Source organism: Clarias gariepinus, chromosome 22 (genome assembly GCF_024256425.1).
Source record: "Clarias gariepinus isolate MV-2021 ecotype Netherlands chromosome 22, CGAR_prim_01v2, whole genome shotgun sequence".
Taxonomy (NCBI): domain Eukaryota; kingdom Metazoa; phylum Chordata; class Actinopteri; order Siluriformes; family Clariidae; genus Clarias; species Clarias gariepinus.
The window spans coordinates 11230070-11253631 of record NC_071121.1 but is presented as its reverse complement, the minus strand read 5'-3'; the positions used below and the strand labels follow the sequence as shown (position 1 = coordinate 11253631).

General features: G+C 37.2%; 1 protein-coding gene across 7 annotated transcripts in view; it reads left to right on the top strand.

Annotated features, from left to right (window-relative positions):
* The window catches only part of arhgef10lb (Rho guanine nucleotide exchange factor (GEF) 10-like b), a 46074-nt gene that overhangs the window by 11495 nt on the left and 11017 nt on the right, over positions 1-23562 (top strand). For 2 of the 7 annotated variants that reach the window (XM_053481836.1, XM_053481837.1), the window contains exons 6-22: positions 525-614; positions 3321-3449; positions 5575-5711; positions 6516-6629; positions 6990-7098; positions 7234-7337; positions 7421-7498; positions 7634-7813; positions 8596-8712; positions 8922-9014; positions 10504-10674; positions 13069-13214; positions 13674-13846; positions 18419-18534; positions 18694-18821; positions 19336-19436; positions 19526-19647. In XM_053481836.1, the coding sequence (XP_053337811.1) occupies positions 525-614; positions 3321-3449; positions 5575-5711; positions 6516-6629; positions 6990-7098; positions 7234-7337; positions 7421-7498; positions 7634-7813; positions 8596-8712; positions 8922-9014; positions 10504-10674; positions 13069-13214; positions 13674-13846; positions 18419-18534; positions 18694-18821; positions 19336-19436; positions 19526-19647 (2108 nt within the window). Of the gene's footprint in view, positions 1-524; positions 615-3320; positions 3450-5574; positions 5712-5868; positions 6195-6515; positions 6630-6949; positions 7099-7233; positions 7338-7420; positions 7499-7633; positions 7814-8595; positions 8713-8921; positions 9015-10503; positions 10675-13068; positions 13215-13673; positions 13847-18418; positions 18535-18693; positions 18822-19335; positions 19437-19525; positions 19648-23562 lie in introns of those variants that run through there. The other 5 variants (XM_053481838.1, XM_053481839.1, XM_053481840.1 and 2 more) reach the window with 5 other exon arrangements.

Genomic DNA, 23562 nt, shown 5'->3' with positions numbered 1-23562 from the left:
AAGGAACAACAACCTGTATTAAATCTTTTTTAATAAAAAAAAAGTCAAAATAAGGCTAAGTTGTGATCAGAATAAATACTAGGGATATTCAAGTTAAACTTTTGATCTGACTTTTTCAAAATAACAGAACACAGTTATGAGAGTAAAAACTACCTTCTATACTGTATATAATCCCCTGCTACACTAATGTACTTATCCCAGTGCTTGGATACAGTTAAGATAGAATGTTTTCTCAGGTACAAGTAATAAAGGTTAACAGACAAAACAAGCAATCATTTCTAAAAGTACAACAACAAGTTAAACCAATAGGATAGGTGTCCGATACTGTGGGTAGAAAATGTAAAGCTTCCATGCTTGATATACTTGTGACAATACCACTGGCAAATAATATCTGATCACTGGTACACTTTTTCTTGTAGTGGATACCACAGTAAAAACTGACAGATCAAAGAGCGCCTATATTGTATTACATCTGAAAAGAATATTTCTCTTTAGTCAATGTCCAGATCTGTGTCTGTCTCCAGGTTTACATTCAAGACCCGAATGCTACTATACACCTGTCATAAAGAAGTCTCCTTCCATGTTTGCTCAGACAGGTCTGAAACTCTTAGGAGGTGATGTGCACTTGCAATCAGAAGTTTATATACACTCGCCTTGAACATGAATGTCATGGCAATTTTCAGTGATATCAATGATATCTTTAAACTTGATTTTTTTTAAACAGCATAAAAAATTATACATATAAACATGTACTTGCACCCACTCTGATTATTAATGCAGTATTGAATAAACTCCCAAAATGTCTTTTAATTTCTCAAGCACAAGCCTTCCCAACTTCTTGTTAATTATCGTGATTGACTGTAGCTCATGGCTTAACATAACAAAGTGGTACAAAAAAAAAGGGTTTTTTGATTTACTCATATAAGTTATCAGGAGATGTTACCAAGGCCTGCAACTGGAAGCTGCTGGAACACCAGTGTCCCTATGTATAGCCAAATGAGTTTAACATCACCGTAGAGTAAGATGCTGGCATCCAAGAAAGAAGCCACTGCCAAAAGCTTAAAGTTAATGTTAAGCTTTTCGCACCTTGGGAAAATTAATGGACCGTGCTTAAAAGTTGTGTTGGTGCCAGGAACCAACTAATTTAAATGAGCTTTATCAATTTTGCCAAGAAGAGTGGTCAAATATCCAACTAGAATTCTGCAAGAAGCTTGTTGATGGCTTCCAAAGATCATTCAACCACATATTAAATATGCTATAGGTACATTATCTTCACTGTATTTGTACATGTTGATATCAGAAAACCCCAAATAAGTTAAAACTATTTAAATTATTAGTCTTTTTCTATTAAATATGTATTTTGTTTAAAAATTTACTGCAAGTCCAATGTTACATGTTGACATTCATGGTCATGATGAACTGATGTACTATAAACTTCTGACTGCAGCTTTATTCTCCACCGAACGGGTTATTTAAATAAATAATTTGACACATGCAAATCAAAACTCCACATGATCAAAACCATCTGCTTTCTGTTATTATTCATAATAAAGCAACTGCATGCCTTTGAAAATATTCTACCAAACCTGCAAATGTCCAGATGTGATTTCTGGATGCTCACAAATGATTTTTTTAAATCAGTAAAATGATTCAAGGGAAACATTAGCACAAAAACAAAACTCACTGCATCAAAACAGATCCACGATTTTATTAATTGTGCATGCAACACATAAATAATCTTTAATCCATAAAATCAAGAGCTTAAAAGCAATAGTGTTCTGAGTGAAGTGTATGTGTGTTCAGCTCAAGCACCAGCTCGTTCACAGGAATGGTTCAGTGTGATGTCAGAACTCACACTACGACTGTGCAAAGGTATACTGCTTAGTCTCCACTTAGAAACAGTTTAACCACCTCTGTTTTAGAGTTGTCTCAGACTGTAGGACGTGTCCTCTTTTATCCTGCTGTAGCTGATTCAGACAGTAAACCCATGTATCTCCTCTGCGCTAGTGCTAGTGTTCAGAAATATGTAGCTACAGTAATACGTGACGACTATGATGTTTATATACAGTAATTAAGCAATATTACAGTATTATGTGCTGATATTTAGTGCAACAGCATGAGCTTGAGTGTGATATTGGTTTTATACAACAGTTCCACCATTTATTATCAACAGGTTATGCTTTATTTGTTTATTTAACCAGTTATTTTGCTCTGCCAACCCATATTGTTCTGCGACTGGTGGAACTATCTAACTGTGACTGGCAGAGCTGGTGACCAACAGTTAGTGTTATTATCAGTGGTTAAAGTAGTTTAAAATTCTTAAGTTTAAATAGAGTTTATGGATAGTCCTGGGACGCTTACTAAATTTACATTATATATTTCCACTTATTCCACTTTAGAATTTCAGCTAACTTTCGGGGTTCCGGGGTTAAATCCCAAATGGCATAAAATGTAAAGCTAGTATGCTATTTAGGACGTTGCCCTTGCTCAGGAGCTAGAGAGGGATTTGAGATTTAGCCTTGTGTTAGAAGCTACTTAAACATGTAGCTCATGTTAGCCATAAATAAAACAACACAGATAGTTTAAAAGCAGTTCAGAACAACTTAGGCCATGTCTAGAAGCATTTATTTAGGAGACATAGATGTTTAAGATGACATAACATTATCAGATGTGTTTTCTTGTGGGTTTTGGCAGGTAGCTGCTCTCCACTCGTTCCAGTACTGTGGACCATACTGATCTACTTTCACCCATCCGTTAGTGTAATTAACAATCATAGAAACACCTGTGACATGGAGTGATACATGTAGTTAAAGTCTCAGTCTGACCACTTATGAAATGCCTCTCATCTAAACAGATTACTCGGTTGGATATAACTGTAATATAAAGGAGATTATTCATACTGCATAGTGCACAGTGTAGTTCACATGCCCCTGTTTGAGAATGTTTACTCTTCTTATTGACTGTCCATTCTGTCCTTTCGGTATGTAATAGCCATGACCTTCAAATATGTGCTCTCACAGGCTGAAGTTAATACTAGAGGGATAGGTTAAGTGAATGACTCTATATGCTGTTAGAACATGGAATGTGAGCAACAGAGCTTTTGGCTACGTTGCGGTCGATAACACAGTCAGCTTAATGAATACCTTGTTCAATTTAATGGCTGCCACTTTTAACTACACAATCAATAAATGTTCAAGGTTTTGACTTTTTCAGGCAGGAATGTGAAACCAGTGCACAGACTGTGCTTTGGTGAGATCAAAATCTTCCTCGGAAAGAGCTATACTTCCTGCACTAATGTTGAAAGTGTCTGTCCTTTATAGGAAAGCTTGCTTCTGACACAGAGGAGCACTTGCCCTCTTCTTCATCAGAAGTATTCCCTGTTCCACCCCCTGACACAGAAGTGATTTATGATGATGTTCCATGTGAGAACATCCCCTCTCCTGGTGCAGGTAGGTAAAGACTCTGGGATCAATCTGTTTTTTACACAAAAGTAAAAAAGTTGTATTTGGATGGTTACACTTGGCCTAAATTCCAAACACAATGAAAAACTTAAAATTGTGGCTGAATTGGTCCCACAGTTGTTGTGCTGGATTTGTATGTGCACAGATATTTGATGCTAAAGATATTTGTGCTAGAATTGTTCAGAAGACATTGTTTAGTTTAAAAGTTAACAAATAGATTAAAACTTCTACTTTAAAACTTAATTTGCCACCAAACTGGTAATGTGTAGCTGAAGTCATTCTTACTTACGAGTCTTGCAATGTCTAAAACTCTGTATTCTTTACTCCAAAAACTGAGTATTAAGGCAAAAACTTCTTTTTAAAAACTGATATCATTAGAGTTAGATTTGCTTCATTATTCATTTAATCCCGGCTAGCATGTGACGAAGCGGTTAGCACTGTGACATTGCACATACGGGGTTAAGGGTTTAATTCCCACCTTGGGTCTGTGTGTGCACGTTCTCGCCATGATTCACGGGTTTCCTCAGGTTTCCTCTTACAGTCTAAAAACATGCAGATTAGGTTAGTTGACGTTCCCAAATTGCCCGTAATGTGTGACTGTGTGTGTGTGTGTGTGTGGGCGTGTGCCCTGTGATGGATTAGCACCCTGTCCAGGGTGTAGGACAATTAAAGACAGTAAAGATCTTGTCACTTTTCATGCGTCCTCTGTCTCCCTTATTATTTTGTGCTAAAGCTAGGTTTTTAAAATAACACAATACGTAGGGGAGCTCCTTGTCACATGGGTTAGTTGTCACATTGTCACATTGTTAATATTTTTACTATAAGAGGGGCCTACTTAAAAGTGGAAGAGTGGTTTTGTACCTCTACATGGTCTGATATTATGTCCTGTGTGGGAAAAGCAAAACACAATTAACATAATTAACTGAGCCCATTTTTAACATTCAATAGTGATAAAATATCAACTTAAAATATTTTTTAAAATAATTTCTATCTAGTTAAAAAATGTAATAACTTTAAAATATAGCTAACTTTAGCAATGATGGCAGTTTGGGGCAAAAATCTCAACCATTTCGGAGCAAGTCGTCACATGTTGCCTAGTGCCATCTTCACCCACCAATCAGCTCCAGAGGAGCGTTGACCATACCCATAAGCAGGTCCAAAAAAAAAAAAACTAACCCGAACAAGAAATTTTTTTTATTCTCATAGACACACCAGTACAGGAAGGCACTTAAGTCTGAAAGGCAGACACAAGGTAAAAAGCGTCTCTTCCAAAGTAGATGCACCGCAACCTAAACTAAAATGCAAAAGAAGCCAAAGGCAGATAAAATATTGTAAAAAAAGACTTCAGATGCCTCTTCATCAGATCTGTCAAAGCAGTTTATGTCTGTGATTCTGATGAGTCTGACTAGTGAGATGTGACACATGGTTGGAGATTTGTTTGTGTGTTAGACAGATTTTATTTGAAAATTGGATTTGACTGAAATTATTTTCCAGTTGTAATTGGTGGTGATTTATTTAATGGCCACATTCCAGGTTAAACTTTCTCAAGTTCAGAGATTAATCAAGCTTCTTCTGTAGCTGAGTTTAATTTTGAATTTGAAGTAAAAATAAATAAATAACACATTAAATTGGTTCTTGTTTTATACAATATGTTGCAAAATCCAGTGTAATGTCTTACCCTAATAAATCATAGTGTGACAACTTACCCGTGGAAAAACATATCACATGTTCACACTCACTCTTTAAATACTTATGAGTCTGTACTGAAACAAGATATAAAAATAAAATAAATACAAAAGTAGTGTATACAGAGTGTAAAAAGTATAACAATAACTTCCTACTTTATCCATGCAATGTATGCAATAACGGGTGTGACTGCTGTGAGATCATTTTCAATGCATCCCTGAAAAGCTGTCTATTTATTTAAAAATAAATGCACACCATATCTCCATATCTATGTCTAATTGCAGTGCCTGTAAATCTCATCTAACAATATTTGGTTTGCTGAACTAATTCTAAAGATTTCCGTGTTTTTAGGGTGTCCTGAGAACATTTTTTTTATGAAAAGCCTAATTCATACAGTTTGCATAACTCTTTCTGGACTTGTGTGCAGCTGATGATATGATCTATGAGGATGTCCAGAGGCCTGATGAATCAGCAGATGCAGTGGATAATGGCTGGAGCTCCAGTGAGTTTGAGAGCTATGACGAGCAGTCGGACACTGAGACCAAGCCACGGACACGCAGCAAGGTGAGAACAAGCGCAGGCTCAGCTTATGCTTAAATAGAGACGCTTCTGTATCTTTGAGGTCGAAGCATGGTGCAGCAAGGGCTCTTTGGTAGCTCTTTATCACACTCTGTGATTTATTTTATTTATTTTTTTACATTTTCATTTATTTCCCGATCATTTCTTCACACAGTCACAAGGTGGCAATAGATACATGCTGTCATAAAGATACATAACTACATCCACTCTCCACTCTGGTCTTGTGTTTCATAAATATGGCAAAACTCACAAACCACTAACATGCGACAGTCACAGCATTTGAGCGGGAAGGAAGGTTAATTCACTGCATCAGTGGATTTTTTTTTTCCACTCAGCAATCTTTTTCAGTTCTCTTTCCTTCCTGGGCTTCCCCTTTGTTCCTCTCCTGCTTTTGTTCATTTGAGTCTTTCCCTTGTTGTCGATGCTCTCTCGTTGCTGTGCTTTATGCATGACCTCAGCTGAAAACAGGTACAGAAACCTTTCACTAACCTAATCAGTGAACCATTTTTGGTCTCAGTGCAATGGACGCTAATTTTATGCATGCTTGGTTAATTATTTCTGCAGTCTGTATGTGATATTTATGTTAAGCACAAGAGTATCTAAATCACAGCTACTCCCAGGCTTTTTCTTTCGATTTTTCTTGAATGTGACACTGTCTGCCTTTCCGGCTGTCCCTCTTTTCCTCATTCTCTCCCCTCTTTGTGTGTTTGTGTCTGTCTCTCCTTATACACTTTGATCTAAACCCCATCCCTATTGACCACGGGCACGTGGATACGACGATGACCTTAGATTTCCCCTGATGTACGGCGCCTAAAGGAGCATTGTGCCCGGACCAAACGTGAACTGGCCATGCGGTTAGGTGCTCGAGACATCAGCCAGATCAAACAGGCCTATGACACCAAGGTATATTTTCCCAGTAGCACTGCAACTGCAGTATCATTTATCATTCATCCTAATCAAACGTAAGGTTTATGATGCAGTTTATAACTTGTATGTACTTATATACATCATTCAACCATATTTAACATAGTTGCTTCCTCTTGCTCCATGTTGCACAATGCAAAAAAAAAAAAAAATGTTTTGCTTCCCACTGAAAATGAAACTATCTAAATGTCCCCAAGCTTACAGCAAATGAACCATGATGGAATTGAGCGACTTTGCTCCTGTTGCTATACTCAGTGTTCTCTGTATAGGATCAACCTTCTTTTCTTCCTTCCTCTCAGATGCAGATGTACATTTCAGTACTCATCTCCTCTCTCGCAGGTTCACCAGCTCATGAAGGCGGCCCGGAATGGCACTAAGGATGGACTGGAAAAGACTAAAATAGCCATGATGCGCAAAGTGTCCTTCTTGAATAAAAAAGAAAACACAGGTTTGAGATGATTTCCTCTTTCTTTTGATGAAAGCTGTTAAAAAGGTGATTTTCTTGTAAACTATGATAAAGTAGTTGGTTAGGGAGACAGTTGCATTAAAGCAGGACTAACAAGGATTTGTGGAAACAATGCAGATGACATAGAAGATGATACCGGTTACCTGGATGTGACCGTTTCTGAAGTGAAACACCCACCACCTCAACTTTCTCCCATGCCAGAGGGTCTCACTACTCAACAGGTGAGTGTGTGCCAGCAGTCAAGCAAAACTACAGTCATTTATTCTGTCTAACGTTATATAACTTTTTTTTTTTTTTTTGTCAGACTGTAAGACGTCACATTCTTGGCTCTATTATCCAGAGTGAGATAAGCTACTTGGATTCCCTGAGAAGGATTCTGCAAGTAGGTCACTTATTCGCAGTGTAATTGTGTTCATTGTAATTATCTGAAATGACATCACTTACATACACATACACATACACAAGTATTACATTCATTGCTCTAGGATTCATCTTGTACATTCTGATTCAATCCCAGGATTACCAAAAGCCTTTACTAGAGGCAGAGCCACGTATCCTGAGTACTAGAAAGATTCAGCCTATTTTCTATCGGGTAAAAGAGATCCAGCAGTGCCATGCCATGTTCCAGATCGCCCTGGCCTCCCGTGTGGCCGAATGGGACCAAGCAGAGACCATTGGAGATCTGTTCGTAGCCTCTGTAAGTCTCATCGACGAACATTCTGTTGTACGTGAGCTTCGATTGATCACTTCTGTATTTAAATAAGCCTCAAGCCTCTCGAGCTGAACCTTTTGGTTTCAGGTCTCTTGAATGAAATGATGTCATATGTTAAGTAACAGGAAAGATCCGAAGTAGACGTATTGCAGGTTGTTTTAAGCAGGCTTTGCAACAACTATATTGACAGGATTGACTTTCTGGAAATAGCACACACAAATGGCAGTTAATGAAAGTGGGCATAGCGGCGTTATTTCCACTGTCTTTTAAAAAAAGGCCCAAAAAGGCAATTTCAGGAAGTGCGATCTAGCTGAAAGTGCGGTGTAGACTTACAGTTAACCCAAGGTTGTTTCGCTGGGTAATAAAATATTCGTTAACGCCACTAAGTAGAGCTTTGTTCTGTTTGTACCATGTGCATGTTTTTTTTTTCCGCGTGGAACAAAAAGAACAAAAAAAAAAATCCCCAGAAATCATGTACTCAGCAGTTCTATTTAAACTGTACTCATTTCCTGTGTGGTACCAAAGCTGTAAGCAGCAGCTGTGCTTATTTTAAAAATGTGATGCAAAAGATTCAAGGGTTTGTAATAAATCAGGTTTGTGACAGCAACCTCAGCTAAAACGTACGATTGCTGAAAGCTCTTTTAAGATTAGGGCCTGGCAATTTAAAATCTTGCTTTGTGAAATGGTGTGTGTGTGTTGTGTGTGTGTGTGTGTGTGTGTGTGTGTGTGTGCCTGCAGCTTTTCATAAACCTCTTTATCCCTTTCAGTTTTCAAAATCGATGGTTTTGGATGTATACAGTGATTATGTCAACAACTTCACAAATGCAATGGCTCTTATCAAGAAAGCCTGCATGTCCAAGCCTGCATTTCTGGACTTTCTTAAAGTAGGTTCCTCTGCTTTTACTGTCATTATTATAATTTTTATTTATTTTTATTTTTTTATCATTTAAAGACTTGGTACAAATGCAAACGCTTTCCGCATCTGGCACTCGGTATGTACTACTTTCAGTCAATGTGAGCTGCATTTTAATTTCAATATAACAAGTGGCACTGTTGTATCTGACCTATTCACATGATACTTGGAATCTTGAAGAAAAGGCAGGCTGTCAGCACAGACAGGATCACCCTTTATGGCCTGATGGTGAAGCCGATCCAACGTTTCCCGCAGTTTATACTCCTCTTACAGGTCAGCACTACTTTAATCTTACACTCACACACATACAAATACAGTATGCACACATTCTTTTTTATCTTTTACTTATTGCTTTTAGATACGTTTAGATAAAACAGAGAAGGAAATCACACAGTATTTTAAAACGCATAGGTGATAGTATTCATGTATCCTTGTATTAGCTGACTGCTAATTCATATTCATCTTTCTCATATCAGCATACATGAGGACATAAATTCTATCTAGTGAAGTCTCATCGTTAAATGTTAATGCCATGTCTGTATGTAGTACATCGTCATCAAGCCATCCAGCATAATTCTTCAGTATTTCGTGCCTATTTGTCAAATGATTTTTGCATGACTTCCTCATTGGCATATAATGTTTAAAAGGAATGACATAAAACTGAGATTTCACAATACCTAACCCAAATATAGTAACAGAACACATGACACCAAATCATTAATTTTATGATAAAAATGCTAAAATAATCGGTGAGATCAGTGGTTGTTTTATTAATCTACAGGGATCACAAGTTAAGCTTTTTTCATGAAAACACATTAGTGTAGTAAGAGTATGCATTATTTTTTCATTCATTTTATTATAATCAATTTTATGGCAAAATGGTATAAAATGACTACTAGATATCAAACCACTATTTTGATTGTGTATGGTATCAGAAAAACTACATTTGTTTCACTATAAAATCGAATGCATCCCTGTTACATTAATGCACCTATCCCAGGATTTCACTAATGATTGGATACCATCAAGGTAGAAAGTTTTCTCAGTACGCCAAAGGTATGATCAAACTGCCTGCTTCACATTGTGACTGCTAAATCCTTGGCCTCCCAGGAACCCCTTTATGGCTTTTTTTTTAAATAGAAAAAATGGCCTGGTTTGATCACCAGTTCTGCTTTTTGAGGACACCTCACCTTATACTGTCCACTATACACCACTTGCATATTACAGCAAGTCAGCTGGGAATTATGTTAAGTAAGATCTAAAACAACAATAATAATAATAATAATAATAATAATAATAATAATAAAAGTACTTTGTCCCATTTTACCTGTCATTGAGCTTCACTTTTTGCTTTAGTTCATTCATTAGTAACTTTAATTTTATTGTCATGATTACCTTAAAAAAAGGTGTTCTTTGTAATAAGCCTCAATTAATTTTTTTAAATAATTTTTAATATTGATGTAAAAAATATACATTACAATATGTATCTAATATATATAGACTTTCCAACAAACTCACAACGAAATTATAATGCTACATAAAAAATACTATACACTAATTCAATGTGCACAAAACCACATTTACACTAAAACAGGAAAAAAAACATATATAATATAATTAATTAATAATTGGTAATAATTAATATTTCCTATGAATAGGATTAATATACAGTACGAGCATTATTATAGGGAATCTTGCCCTGACCAAAGTGTCTAGGTTTATATAGAGAAGTACTGTAAATCATGTGTGTGTGTTTGTCTAGGACATGCTGAAGAGCACTCCATCTGGGCACCAGGACAGGCTGCCGCTGCAGCTGGCTCTGACAGAGCTGGAGACTTTAGCCGAGAAGCTGAATGAGCAGAAGCGTCTAGCAGAGCAGCTCTCTGAGATCCAGGAACTAACACGCAGTAACAGCGATCGCGCCCTCAGCAAGGTCACACACGAAAACACACTCTCATTATTCTGCTAGGCACATGTCACGGTTGCTCAGCAACCCACTCCATTTAGCAGGCGCAATGAATAAGATGTGATGTCTTGCAGTTATTTCTTTCTTTCTATTTAAAAAAAAAAATTAAATTCAGAGATGTCGCATTTTTTCTAAATAATTGTAGCTGACTAGACTTCCCGAGATCAATAAATCCATTTCATTGCTATTAGACTTTGTCACTGAATTCTATTTATTCCTGGTTCAAAAGGAACAGAGCCTGTTTTTTAAGCGGCACTGCAGATATTCGCCTCTAACTGTGAGCCTTCATGACTGATGATCTTGGTCATGTACTGCTGCAGTTCGTGCTCTCACATCTGTCTTTGGCCTGTAAATGAAGCTTTCTGTGATGATTCTCACTAGAGGGTGCTCCGGTATCTGCCATCAGCCTCACAGTGGAGATGGCAAAAGAAAAACATTAATACCCAGCTTTCTGATATGAATGATATGAAGTTAAATGGCTTTGCAGATCCCCCGAGGTTATTGCAATTCATCTTCACCCTCTTTGGTTGAGTGGGTAGGATAAGGTGGCAATTGTATACATTGTTCAAACCACCGAAAGCAAAACTGAGTGGTACAATGCAATGCTATTCTAAATTAAAAAATACTCGGCTGTAAAAAAAAAAAACTGCTATAGGTTGTTAAATAAGGAGTAAAGCACTTCTGGACGTGCTGCTTTAGGAAAATCATAGGGTTGTGTGATGGAACTCGGAGGGCTATTATAGTTATTTGCTACTGATTACAATGTCCTATATAAAAAAGTAAAAAGTCTTTTTTGTTTGCTTATAGTTACAGTTATTGCTGTGCAATGGTAGTGTCACTTACCCTATAGCCACCAACAATTGTTTCCTCTCTTTTTCTTTTTTTCTTTCTCTTAAGCATAATAATACAAAATTGCAGCTAATAAGTTTTATAAAAAATGAAAAGTAAAAGTATTGTAATAAAAATGTACTACAAGAATGTTATAATCATAAATTTTTCTTCAAGTAGAAGTACCTGCTCTAAAATGTACTATAAGTACATCTCTGCAAGTGATAAACAGTATTTTAAAGTATCTTAAGCACAACTGAAGTTAATGCTGTTGTCTATTAAAGATGTGTTTTCTGCATAAATCTAAAATGTTTATCATTTTCACCGGTATGAAAGTGTAAATTAATAATGAATAAATAAATTCACAATTCATTGGCTGTTTATAGATGCTTTATAAGTTTATAAAACCTTTTGCTCTTTACAAGATATAAAATGTTTTAGTTTTAACACAAGTTACCTAAATTATTTGACTGGTTGGTTTAGATAGGACTGGACAGCGAGACATGAACAATTCATGTTTTTGGACAAAGGACATTACAGCTAGAATTTTTTAATAACGTTCCGCATTGGTGAGTTTTATGAATAGAGAAGAGACCATCTTTTAGTGATGCAAGTAGCCGCTCTGCCGCGCTGGTAGTTTTATTTCAAGAAATCTGTGGAATTTTAAATGCTAAAAATAAATAGTTGATTAACTTTGTTAAGAAATTTAAGGTTTCAGCTTCTTGAATATAGCCAGTGATTGGCAGTATATCTTCAACTTTTTTTTTTTTTTTTTTTTACAATGATAACTGAGAGATTATTATGATTATGATTATAATGGAATGAAGGCCCTGGACATGATGCTATGACTTGTTGATAGCAAAATGTTGTCGATTTGACATTAATTGTTAGCATTCTTTATATAATATATATAAAACAATGTTGTTATTGGTGTAAAACATAAATCGTGATAGTTAGTGAGAAAACTTCAAATCTTACCTTGACAAGCTTGTGATGCTTAAAAAAGTAGGCAGAAGAATTCATAGCCCAGAGTGGGGGGACTTGTTGCCCAGGTAACTGTCAATCACTGTCAATCACACACCAGTCTGTGCTTTCATAATCGCCTGGCAATCAAACTAGGGTTGGTGGAATAGTTTTTTCCTTTCTGTTCTTACCACCTGGAGTAGCTTAGCTCACAGTAAGGTGTGAGTAACAGCATAAACGCTTATGCTTAGATTAGAAAATCAATGCACTTTTGTGTGATCATTATCTTGAAAACTAATGAGTCTGTATTTAAAAAATAGTGAGTAAAAGTACTGAAGTAAAAGTTTTTGTTATTGCCATCATTGCTGGAAACTCCTTCCCTAAACATTAAAGAAACATCTCCTTACAGACATTCACAATATTAATGATTAAATTCTTTTTTTTTTAAATAATGATATTTTTTATTTATTTGCATATACAGTATATACTATAGCAGCAGGCGTTATAGAAAATTTATCAACACCTTCTGACCAGTCAGGGTTAAAAATTTAATATAATGTGTATCCACAGCAGCTGAACTCAGATCAGAAGCAGCTGATTCTGTGCGAAACCCTGATCGAGACAGTGTACGGGGACAAGGGGCAGGTTCTCAAGTCCAAGGAGCGCAAGGTCTTCCTCCTCAACGATATTCTCATCTGTGCAAACATCAATCTCAAGTAAGCCAGACTCACAGTTTGCTTTCTATAATTTGGGGACTGAACAAATCTTCTCAGGACTTCAAAACTTTTGTGGTTTATATTCCTTTTATCTTCCATTTAATGCTGGTCTAGATTCATTGAAAGGGGCATTGATTACTTCATTAATGAAACAAGGTAACATTTTCAAGCCTGCTGAACATTGCAGCGTTTTCAACACGATTCAATTAGTAGAATTAAAATATCTACCCTCATCGGGAATCACACATGATGGAAAAATTACCTGGGAATACAAGGGAAAGCTTAAGTTATACCTCGCCGCACCCACACACACCCACACTCCCTTCCCACATCCAGATCAATTCATCATAACGGTTAATTTTCCTGCCTATTATTCTTCTCTCTGATCATGCAAACAATTAAATTTAGATTTTTGTGTTTTCCTTTGTTTTCTTTAAATATGATTTTCTCTTCAATAAGGGGGCATCCAGATATCAGCAGCCTGGTTCCTGCTGGTCCAAAGTACATGGTGAAATGGACAGCGCCTCTGCAGCAGGTTCAGGTGGTGGAGGTGGGTCAGGAAAACTCACAGAACAATGACAGTGTTTACCAGCCAAGCGGGAGCAAACGCCTCGGCTCTGCCGGCTCACAAGGTCAGAAGAGTTTCTTAAATATTACCTAACAAGCGAGAGAAGAAATTAAAAGTGTTGGTGCTGAAAGCTTATCGCTTGTAGTGCCGTTTTGTAGTAAAACCTTTTTGTTGTTTCCTTAATCCTATATTTTAATGCTAAATGATTAAACATACGGTATAAACGCTGTAAATGTTATGTTTTTTTTTTGTATTACCTTCAGCCCCCTTTTTTTGTTAAGCTTAATTTATTTAAGTGGTTGTTTTTCTTTTTTCAGTCAGAAATACAGCACATGCTGTAACATGTGCAAAAAAAGGGAAAAGAGAAAAAAAGGAGGAATGATCAATTGATTTTTTTTGTATAGTTTTAGTTCCACCTGTGCTCACTTTTAAACTGTTATCTAGTTTTGTTTACACTGCATTTTTTATCAGACATTATCATAAAGCAGATTGAAGCTGCTTTGGAGCTGGTGGACAGGAGGTGATGGACAGTCTGGGGTTAAATTCCAAATAAAATAGGGATTAAGTGGAAAACCAGGATGTACAATTACTTGTTCAAGACACCAAGCAGTGTGTTAAAAAAGTGATCGGGGTTAGAGAGGGATTTGGGATTCAGTCTTGTGTTAGAAGCTACTTTCACCAATGCTGCGACTGACAGTTAGTGTAATTAACATTGTAGTTACAACTGTGGATGTGAAGTGATACATATGGGTAAATGTCCTAGTGGAGTTACTGTCCATTATCACCACTCCTGGAATGCTTCTTGTCGAATCAGATTACTCGTTCAGAACTAAATGCTGTATGATATATATTCTAAGAGTGCTGAGTGCAATATTAACAATAAAGACTTTCTTTTAAAGTTAATTACAGTTTTTACTTATAAATCTAGAGTATTATCTGAAAACTGAATGAGGATACAATCGAGGGTATTTGTATAGTACCACCAGCCAAAAGATACCCTATACGGCAGCAGTCCATCTACGCATAGGGTATCTTTTGGGGCCATCCTCTTCAGCTGCAGGGGAGTCTCAATTGAAGGGAGCCCCAGGCAAAATAAGGCATCAGAAGATGGATCAGGCAAGCCTGAGGGGCAGAAGGAGTCAGGATCACCAGCATGTAATCAGGATGCAACAGTATTGTCTTTCTAACAGACAGTTAGAGAGAAGGACAGAGTGAGAGAGAGAGAGAGAGAGAGAGAGAGAGAGAGAGAGAGAGAGAGAGAGATCATAAAGTGTGCAGAGTGCAAGCAGGAAACCCAGTAGGACCAGCTATTACAGTATAATTAAAAGTAAGAGCCTGAAGGTAACACATGCATCATTGCAGCCAGGAACATAAAGCAGCCTGCCACTCCAACAAACCTGAGTCAACCTGGGAGTGTGGGAGTATGGCTAGAGCATCCATCCTAGATAGCATGATTATTATGGTCCACCTCTACCATGTTCATATGACCCACATACTGCATTGGATGCCAAATGCCAAAGGCATACCTGAACAACTATTGCATATTTATATGTCTACATTTTAATGTATATTTTTTTAAAAACCCATTTAAAAAACACTTAGTAAATACATTGTTACCTGAGCAACTGAACTTGTGTGGGGAAAGAAAAACAATCCAAAGCAATCACGTCTTTAAACTTGTCTCATCGATTTCTTTATAATATCAGAAGAACTCATCCATTTCTCTCCACTCAGGTGCTTGTTCTGTCCCTTGCTATTTTAAGACTGGACTACTGCAACTCACTCCAGGCAGGTCTGCCTCTGTGCACTATTCGTCCTTTACAGCTGATCCAGAATGCAGCTGCATGGCTAGTTTTTAACCTTCCTAAATTCTCCCACACCACCCCACTTCTTCACTCCCTCCCCTGGCTTTCTGTAGCTGCCCGCATCAAATTCAAAATACTGATGCTTGCCTACAAAGCACTTACCTTAAAGCTCTAATCACATCCCCTGCTGCACCACGCTCGCTCAGATTTTCCAGCACTGCAGCATATAGGAAGGCATGCATATAGACTCTTTATAAAGTGCTCGCCCTATCATCCGGAGATCGTGAGTTCAATTCCCGGGTGATGCTGTAACCTCTCGCAGCTGGAGGTCTAGAGAGAGCTGATTGGCCGAGCTCTCTCAAAGGGGAGGGATGAGGGGTACTTAGTGCTCCCACATTAATCACAGCTCTACAGCCAATCAGGGGTGTCTGTGAGCTTATGCAGGCGGAAGAAGCAGATAGCGCTGTCCTCCGAGTGTGTTACGCTGTGATTGTAAAATATAATGAAATAATTCGAAAACATGCAGTCGGCTGGCGTCACGTGGTTCAGAAGAAACACTTGATAGTCTTTGGCCTGACTGAGTGGTAGTAGTTGCCTTAATGTGGCAGCCCCCTAAACTAAATTAGGGAGAAAATCAGGAGAAATTACAACAAAAACAAGACCAATCTGTTTCTTAGGTATTTGGGGTAAACACCCCCATTTATTATGAACAAACAAACAAATTAATAAATGAAATACCACTTCCCAACACTGTTTGACTGATTAAACTTAGGTTAGTAACTTAGTAACCCAGTGTAATGATGTATCCAATGACGGAAACTTCAAAGCACTGCCAAATGCCTTATCGTAAATGTCTAGAACTTAATTTGTTTATTTTATACTTAATTTATTCATTGCTGCAAGTACTAACAGAGCCACATTTTTGCCAGCCATATGCCATATGCCACCTCTACCACACAGGCAGCAGGGTCGGTTTAGCTCTCTTGGACTCCCAGCTGTGAATGGCTGTGGCATCTAAACATTCTGCTTTAGGGTAAATAGCTCTAGCTGAAGTTAGAATCAACTTCATGTGAGTGGACTTGCGTAACCATGCTGTAACCAAAATTGACCCTTATAATTCCAATGATAAAAAAACTATGTTTGTAAATTTTGTGTATTATTTAATCTAGACTGCTTTTTTTCCCATGAGAACAAGATTTAACTCTTACGGTGTGCTTTGTATATACAAAAAAAGTCCATTATGGTTGGTATTATACAAGATAAAACAAAGAATCTCACTCGCCTGTTATCGCCTCCAGTTATACAGAATACAGCTTTTCCACATGCAATTTCCAAGGCTAGGAGAACTCAATGAATCTATATTGCTACTCACATAAAACACCTTTTTTATTATTTATTTTGTTTGAAGAAATAAAAAAATACAGTCCAAGGATTTCTGTAGGGCTCAATATATATAGTGTGCTCAGTCTACAAGACAAATATAGCACTTGTCTTGTAGACCCATCTCAGATTGCAGCAATAGCCTATAGCATATTTGTGTATGTCCTTGGAAACATTCTTTTTTTTTATTTACCTTAGATTGAGGCTGATTTCATATTTATGGATTTTGTACTATCCTTCATAGTGCATTCATCACATTCATCATTAAATGTACATATTCATTGTACAGCCAATATATTTTATAATATTATATCTTTATTGTTAACAACTGGGCAGTATGTTGGCTTAATGGTTAGCGCTGTCGCCTTGCACCTCGAGGGAGTTTAGGTTCATTTCCTGCCTCGGGTCTGCATGCATGGAGTTTGCATGTTCTCCCCGTGCTTGGTGGGTTTCCCCCAGGTTTTCCCCTGGTTTCCCCCTGGTTCCTCTCCCAGTCTAAAGACATGCAGATTAGGCTAATTGGCGTTCAAATTGCCCGCAGTGTGTGAATTTGAGTGTGTGTACTGTATATGCATGTGCCCTGCGATGTATTGGCACCCTGTCCAGGGTGTTACCTGCTTTGTGCCAAGTCTCATGGGATAGGGTTAATGCCCTCGTGAAACTGTATACATGGTAAAGCGGTATAGAGGATGGGTGAATGTAAACAATTGAAGAATAAGAGCAGTGCATTGGTTTACAGTAATACACAAGAAAATGCAGTGCGTATTAGGATATTTTACATTTTACGCAGGAGTGAGAATGGTGAAGTTTTTGGGATATCTCATTTGCGCTAGTGGATCATTTTTGTGCCTTTTATGTTAGCCCTTTAACTCTTTATTTGAGTTAAAGTCTATTTGCCAGTGAAAAATAGTTTAATAAAGTGTTTTGCATTTCAATGTTTAATCATAATTAACCGTTTTTATCAAAGTCATTGCAGTCATGTTTCTAATTATAAGGCAGATAGGAAACGATCTAGAGCTCTTGGTATTGGGGGTTGATGAATGGCTCGTAACTGTCAATTTCTTTTTTCTTTTCCCTACCTTGTGAGCACAGACTGTGCTTGAGAGGAGTTTTTCAATTAAATTTGATTCAACTTTATTTGTATAGCGTTTCAACAGCATCCAGCACTACAAAGCAGCTAATTAATTTAGTAGCCCAGCAGCTGACCAGTCAGTAATGTTACAGTCTAGTGAACTGTAACCTAGTAAATTTGAAGCACATGAGGAGTCCAATAACCTTGGGACCCTTACTTTGTTTTATTGGAAATGAAATTGTCATCTATGGCCAGGATCTTGATGTTAGAAATGTTGGAGACACGCTGGTCTATGATGACTGATGCTATAAGATTAGACCATTAAGTAGTAATGAAATAGTCATTTATTTATTTATTTATTTATTTATTTATTTTTTAGGCAAGCTAATTCTAGGGCCACCCAAACTGTTCCAAGAACTGCATGAGCTCCAGCATGACCTTTCAGTGGTGGAGGAAGTCACACTCCTAGTGGGTACTCTACAGGGATCCTATCAGGTACAACTTTACATCAACAATTGAATTGAATATTAATTCTCAATACGTGCTATGATTTCTTTTTGGACTGGTGTTTCTTAAAATAAGTTTTAACTGAGTGATATGGCTGATGTTTGTGTGTGTGTGTGTGTGTGCGCGCGTGTGTGTGTGTGTGTGCAGAATCTTAACACAACAGTGGGTCAGGACTGGTGCCTGGCACTGCAGAGGCTCATCCGTATCAAAGAGGGCGAGATACAGTGTGCCAACAAGTGCCGTTTGCGGCTAATGGTACCCGGCAAGCCTGACAAGTGAGTAGTGAAGCAAAATGAAACAGGCTGGCATTTCGTTTTTAAATGTGGGCAGGCTTGCTTTAGGCCACACATTTATTCTGTTAAACGATTTAAAGTGCTTTGCGGTTATTGGGAATGATTACCAGAGGGCTTCTGCATTGTGGATTTGTTCAGGAGCAGCAGCTGCTCTCGATGTTGCCTCCTCATACAGCCAAATGGACCGCACTGAGCTTAGATTTGGCAACAGGACTTTGTTGGGAACAGATTTTATAACAGCTGGTTATTAATCACCCGAGTGCCATTGCAAAGTGTGTTGGTTTAAGCGATAATAATTTTTCTTTGTGCTGTTTTTTTTAAAAATTAATTTACAGAGTTTATAAGCCTCTTAGCTATGTCTTTACTTGAAAGAACTTCAGTAAACGCTGTAATGATTTATCAGGGGACCTTAGAGCTCCACAAATCTGACTGTTTTATTGACAGCTTTTGTTCAATTCCTTATGGATTTTGTGTGTGTTTGCACATGTTTTTGCAGGTCTGGGCGTCCAGTCAGTTTCACAGTGGTTTTCAATACTCCCAGCCCAATCAGTAAAATCTCATGGGTGAACCGTTTGCATCTCGCTAAAGTTGCTCAAAGTAAGTAGAAATCAGAAATGTTGTCAGAAACTCTCCCTGCTAGATTTACTATTTTCTCTCAGTTAAAGTTACACTTCCTGTGTCTACAGAGGAAGAGAACTTGCCTGGTTGGGTGTGTGCCGATGACGATGGGAAGACTAAGCCTCCATTCTGGTGTCCGCTCCTGGCTTGCCGAGTGCCTGTGTTCTCTCCAAAAGCTCAAGATCTTAAGGTGAGACCTGACATGGGTTCTTTTAGATGTGCATTCTTTTAGAAAGTAGTTTCAAGTTGCTTAATGGCGATTGTGGTAGTAAGATGCTGAAAATGACACACATGTAAACACAGATTGTGCAGTGTATATGTAGCATAGGATTTCCTGCAGAGTTCATATAATACAATAGTAGATATATACAGGCAGGTCTGTTTATTTTGGAAAAAAAAAGATATGTTTGTAATTTGGTCTCTCATGAATAAATGGGAACAAACATTTTCTTTTTTGAGATGCTTTGCCAGGCCTTTACTGTAGCTGCCTTCAACTGCTCTTGTTTGTGGATCTTTATGCCTTCAGTCTTCAGTAATTGAGAAGCATACACCATCGTGTCAAGAGCAAATGACTGTCTTGTGCAGTGAAGAATATCTTGTTTCTCTGCCTCGGGTAGCTTTCACTGTATGTTTTGAGTCATTATCCATCTGCAATATAAACTGGTGCCCTATGAGTTTTACAGCATTTGCCTGAATCTGAGCAGAGATTATAGCCTCATACACTTCAGGATTCATCCTGATACTTTTATCAGCAGTCAGCTGATCATTAAACACCAGTGACCCGATCCAATGGCAGCTATACACACTTATACCATAATACTGCCTCCACCATGTTTGACAGATGATGTTGGATGCTTTGGATCGTGAGCTGTTTATTTCTTTCTCCATCCTTTTTTCTTCTCGTTGTTCTGGTCCAAGTTTTTTGGGTTTTATCAGTACAAAGATCTACACCTTGTTGTGAAGCGTATTTATTTCTGTATTTATTTCATAAAGTCATCCCTTGATTATAGATTTTGATAATGACACATCTCCCTCCTCAGGAGTTTTCTTGACTTGGCTAGATGTTGCGAAATGGTTCTTCATCCACTTTAGTTGTCTTTCGTGGTCTTCCAGGTCTTTTGTTGTTGCTCTGTTTGGTGATCAGTTTTTAGTCAGGTTAATATATTTAAAAGCAACGTTGCTTTTAAACAGATTGTTTCATTGATTTGTAATCTGTTTAAACAGTTTTGCAATTACAAAAATGACTTAATTAATTTAATTTAAAAAATGTAAAATTACAGAAAAATTGGCAAAATAATTTGGGGTTGCAGTAGTCTGCATAACGAGGTCATGAATCCGCACTCCTTCTCTCGAACGCATGTGATGCAGCAGTTGTCTCCGACATGCTAAAGATCGGTGAATAATAAGGTAAATATGGCAATTAAAAGTTGAAATGTTATTACATGAAGTGCTGAGCAAATGTGAAAATTAGTCTTTTATTCACATTTTTAAAAAATCTTTAAACAATGACAATCAAGATAATAATAATAATAATAATAATAATAATAATAATAATAATTAGCTATTTTATGCAATGAACTTGCATTGCCATACAACAATCACTATTTAGTATTAAGTCCTTTATTCTTGAAAACCTGCTGGATCCGGCTGGGCACCGAGTCAAAAAGACATCTGCAGTATTCTGGTGTCACTTGACCAATCCGTGCTTGCCTGACTGCTTCCTGCAGATCATGTACACAAATTTGCCACAGCAGTTTAGAATTCATGTGAGAATTTCCTAGTTTTAGCCAATTCTGTCCAGAGGTAGACACCCTGGCTTCAGAAAGTAAAAGTCCTGCCACATATTTTTTCCATTTATAGCTGATACTAATTAGCACAACTCTTCGTCCAGATAGGCTCAAACTAATTAGTAAAACCACCTGTTTTGTGTATACATGGCACATACTGTAGATACTTACATAAATATTTGTATGCAGTATGTATTTAATATTGAGCTCAAATAGCATTCCATAGTTATTTTGTCTATTTAAAATGTCCATAATACAACATATTGTGGTGGCAGCCAACTATCTGGCAGTGCTGAGAAAACTGAGAAAACTGCACCCTCTGTTTAGCAAATTCTTCCAGCGGCCCAAGTCTTTAATAGTAACTGAGATCTTTATACTGATGTGAAAAATCGCTTCACTGCGCACACTTTACTCAATTAGGAATACACCCCTAAGCACTTAAAAACGTTATTATCAATCTATAATGTTTTCATTCTTTGTTGTTGTTTTCACACTTAATTTAATGTACAGTAATCGCATTTAAAAACACTTTATAGAATCCTACAGTTTTTGCCATTGCTGAGTTGTTATTGACGACCAGGTTGCTTTGATAGCAGCCTTTAGCTCATCTGTATTGTTAAGTTGATTGTTTCTCATCTACTTCCTGATAATATTCATCAATTTTCTGAGAAGTTCAGGTTAGGTAAGCTGTCTGGGCAATCAGGCACAGGAAATATCATGGTCAGCAATCCAGTTAGTGGTAGTGTTGTCAATGTGGCAGGTTCTAAGTCCTGTTGGAATAAGAAATTGGCATCTTCATAAAGCTTTTAAGCTTGACATGCTTTAAAAAACAGCTGTGATGACTTTAGACTTAAATAAAATGCAGTGGACCAACACCAGCACATGACACAGCACCCCCAAATCATTACAGAAACTTAACACTAGACTTCAATCTGTGCCTCTCAACTCTTCTTCCATACTATGGTACCTTGGGTTAGGGTTAGGTATTTTCAATTGAAATGCAAAATTTACTTGCAAATGTAAAGAGGACTTTGGCAACAGTCCAGTCCTTTCTCTCCTTAGCCCAGGTAAGACACTTCTGATGTTGTCTCTGGTTCAGGAGTGGTTTGATAAAAGGGTTGCTACAGTTGCAGCACATTTCCTGAAGACATCTGTGTGTGTTTTTGATGCACTGACTCCAGCATCTCTCTCCTCCTTCTGAAGCTCTCCCACGAATCAGCTTTACTTGACAATTCTGTAGTCATCCTTGTTGCTTGTTTTTCTTACCTCACTTTTCCCTTCGAGGCAACTTTTGAAAGAATATGCTTCAATACAACACTTTTTATAGCTTACAGTACCTTCATACCGTGTGTATAAACATTAATTTACTCCAAATAAATTGTTGTAATATTTTTTGGATGAAACCAGAATATACAGGAGTTTAATTTTAATATTAAATTACAAAAGAAAACGAACTTTTCCACAATTTTTTATGTTCCCAGATGCACTGTATATATATATATATATATATATATATATATATATATATATATATATATATATATCATATTTTTCCCCCCAAAGAGCCAGACTCTTATTTTTTAATGTTGTCTTTAGGCATTGTTTTCCATGGCTCTTATTTTTGGGCAAATATCTGGCTCTGATTTTCAATCCCCTCCCTGTACCTGACCAGTTTTGGAGTGACCAGTGAATCATTCAAACGTAGAACATTTAAGTTAAGACATGATCCAGTGAGAAACAGGTGCAGATGTTCACAGATGATCAGTGATTTGTATACTGGTGATGCTAAATGCTGAGAGGTTGGATCAGATGAGAGGGGAAATGAGGTTTCTGCATAAGGTCATTTTTTAAATTTAGGCACTTTGCAGCCTGTCACAGTAAAGCATTTGTTCCTATTATATATACAGTATATATACAGTATATATATATAATATTTATAAATTGTTGTTATTAACTGTTATGCACATCTCTTTCTACATTACAAAGTTATTCACCAAGTGACTTACACTTAGTCTGCATTACCTTAAATTGTTTGACTAAAGAATTCATGAAGGTGATCTACAGAACAACAATAATAAAAACAAGCAAAATCAAGTACTGTACATGCTTTACTGACCTCTAAAACAGCTGCCTTTAGATGATTTTTCATTAAATTTAAGTTTTATAATGATGGATTTTTTTAACTGAGACATTTTCCCCCAAAATAGAGCAACATGTCAGTTCTTGTCTGTGGTAAGTGCATGACAGATCCCTCAGATAGTGATTAGGAAAGCAATTAGAGAAGTCTTTTTAAAGAAAATGTCAGGGTATGTGTAAAG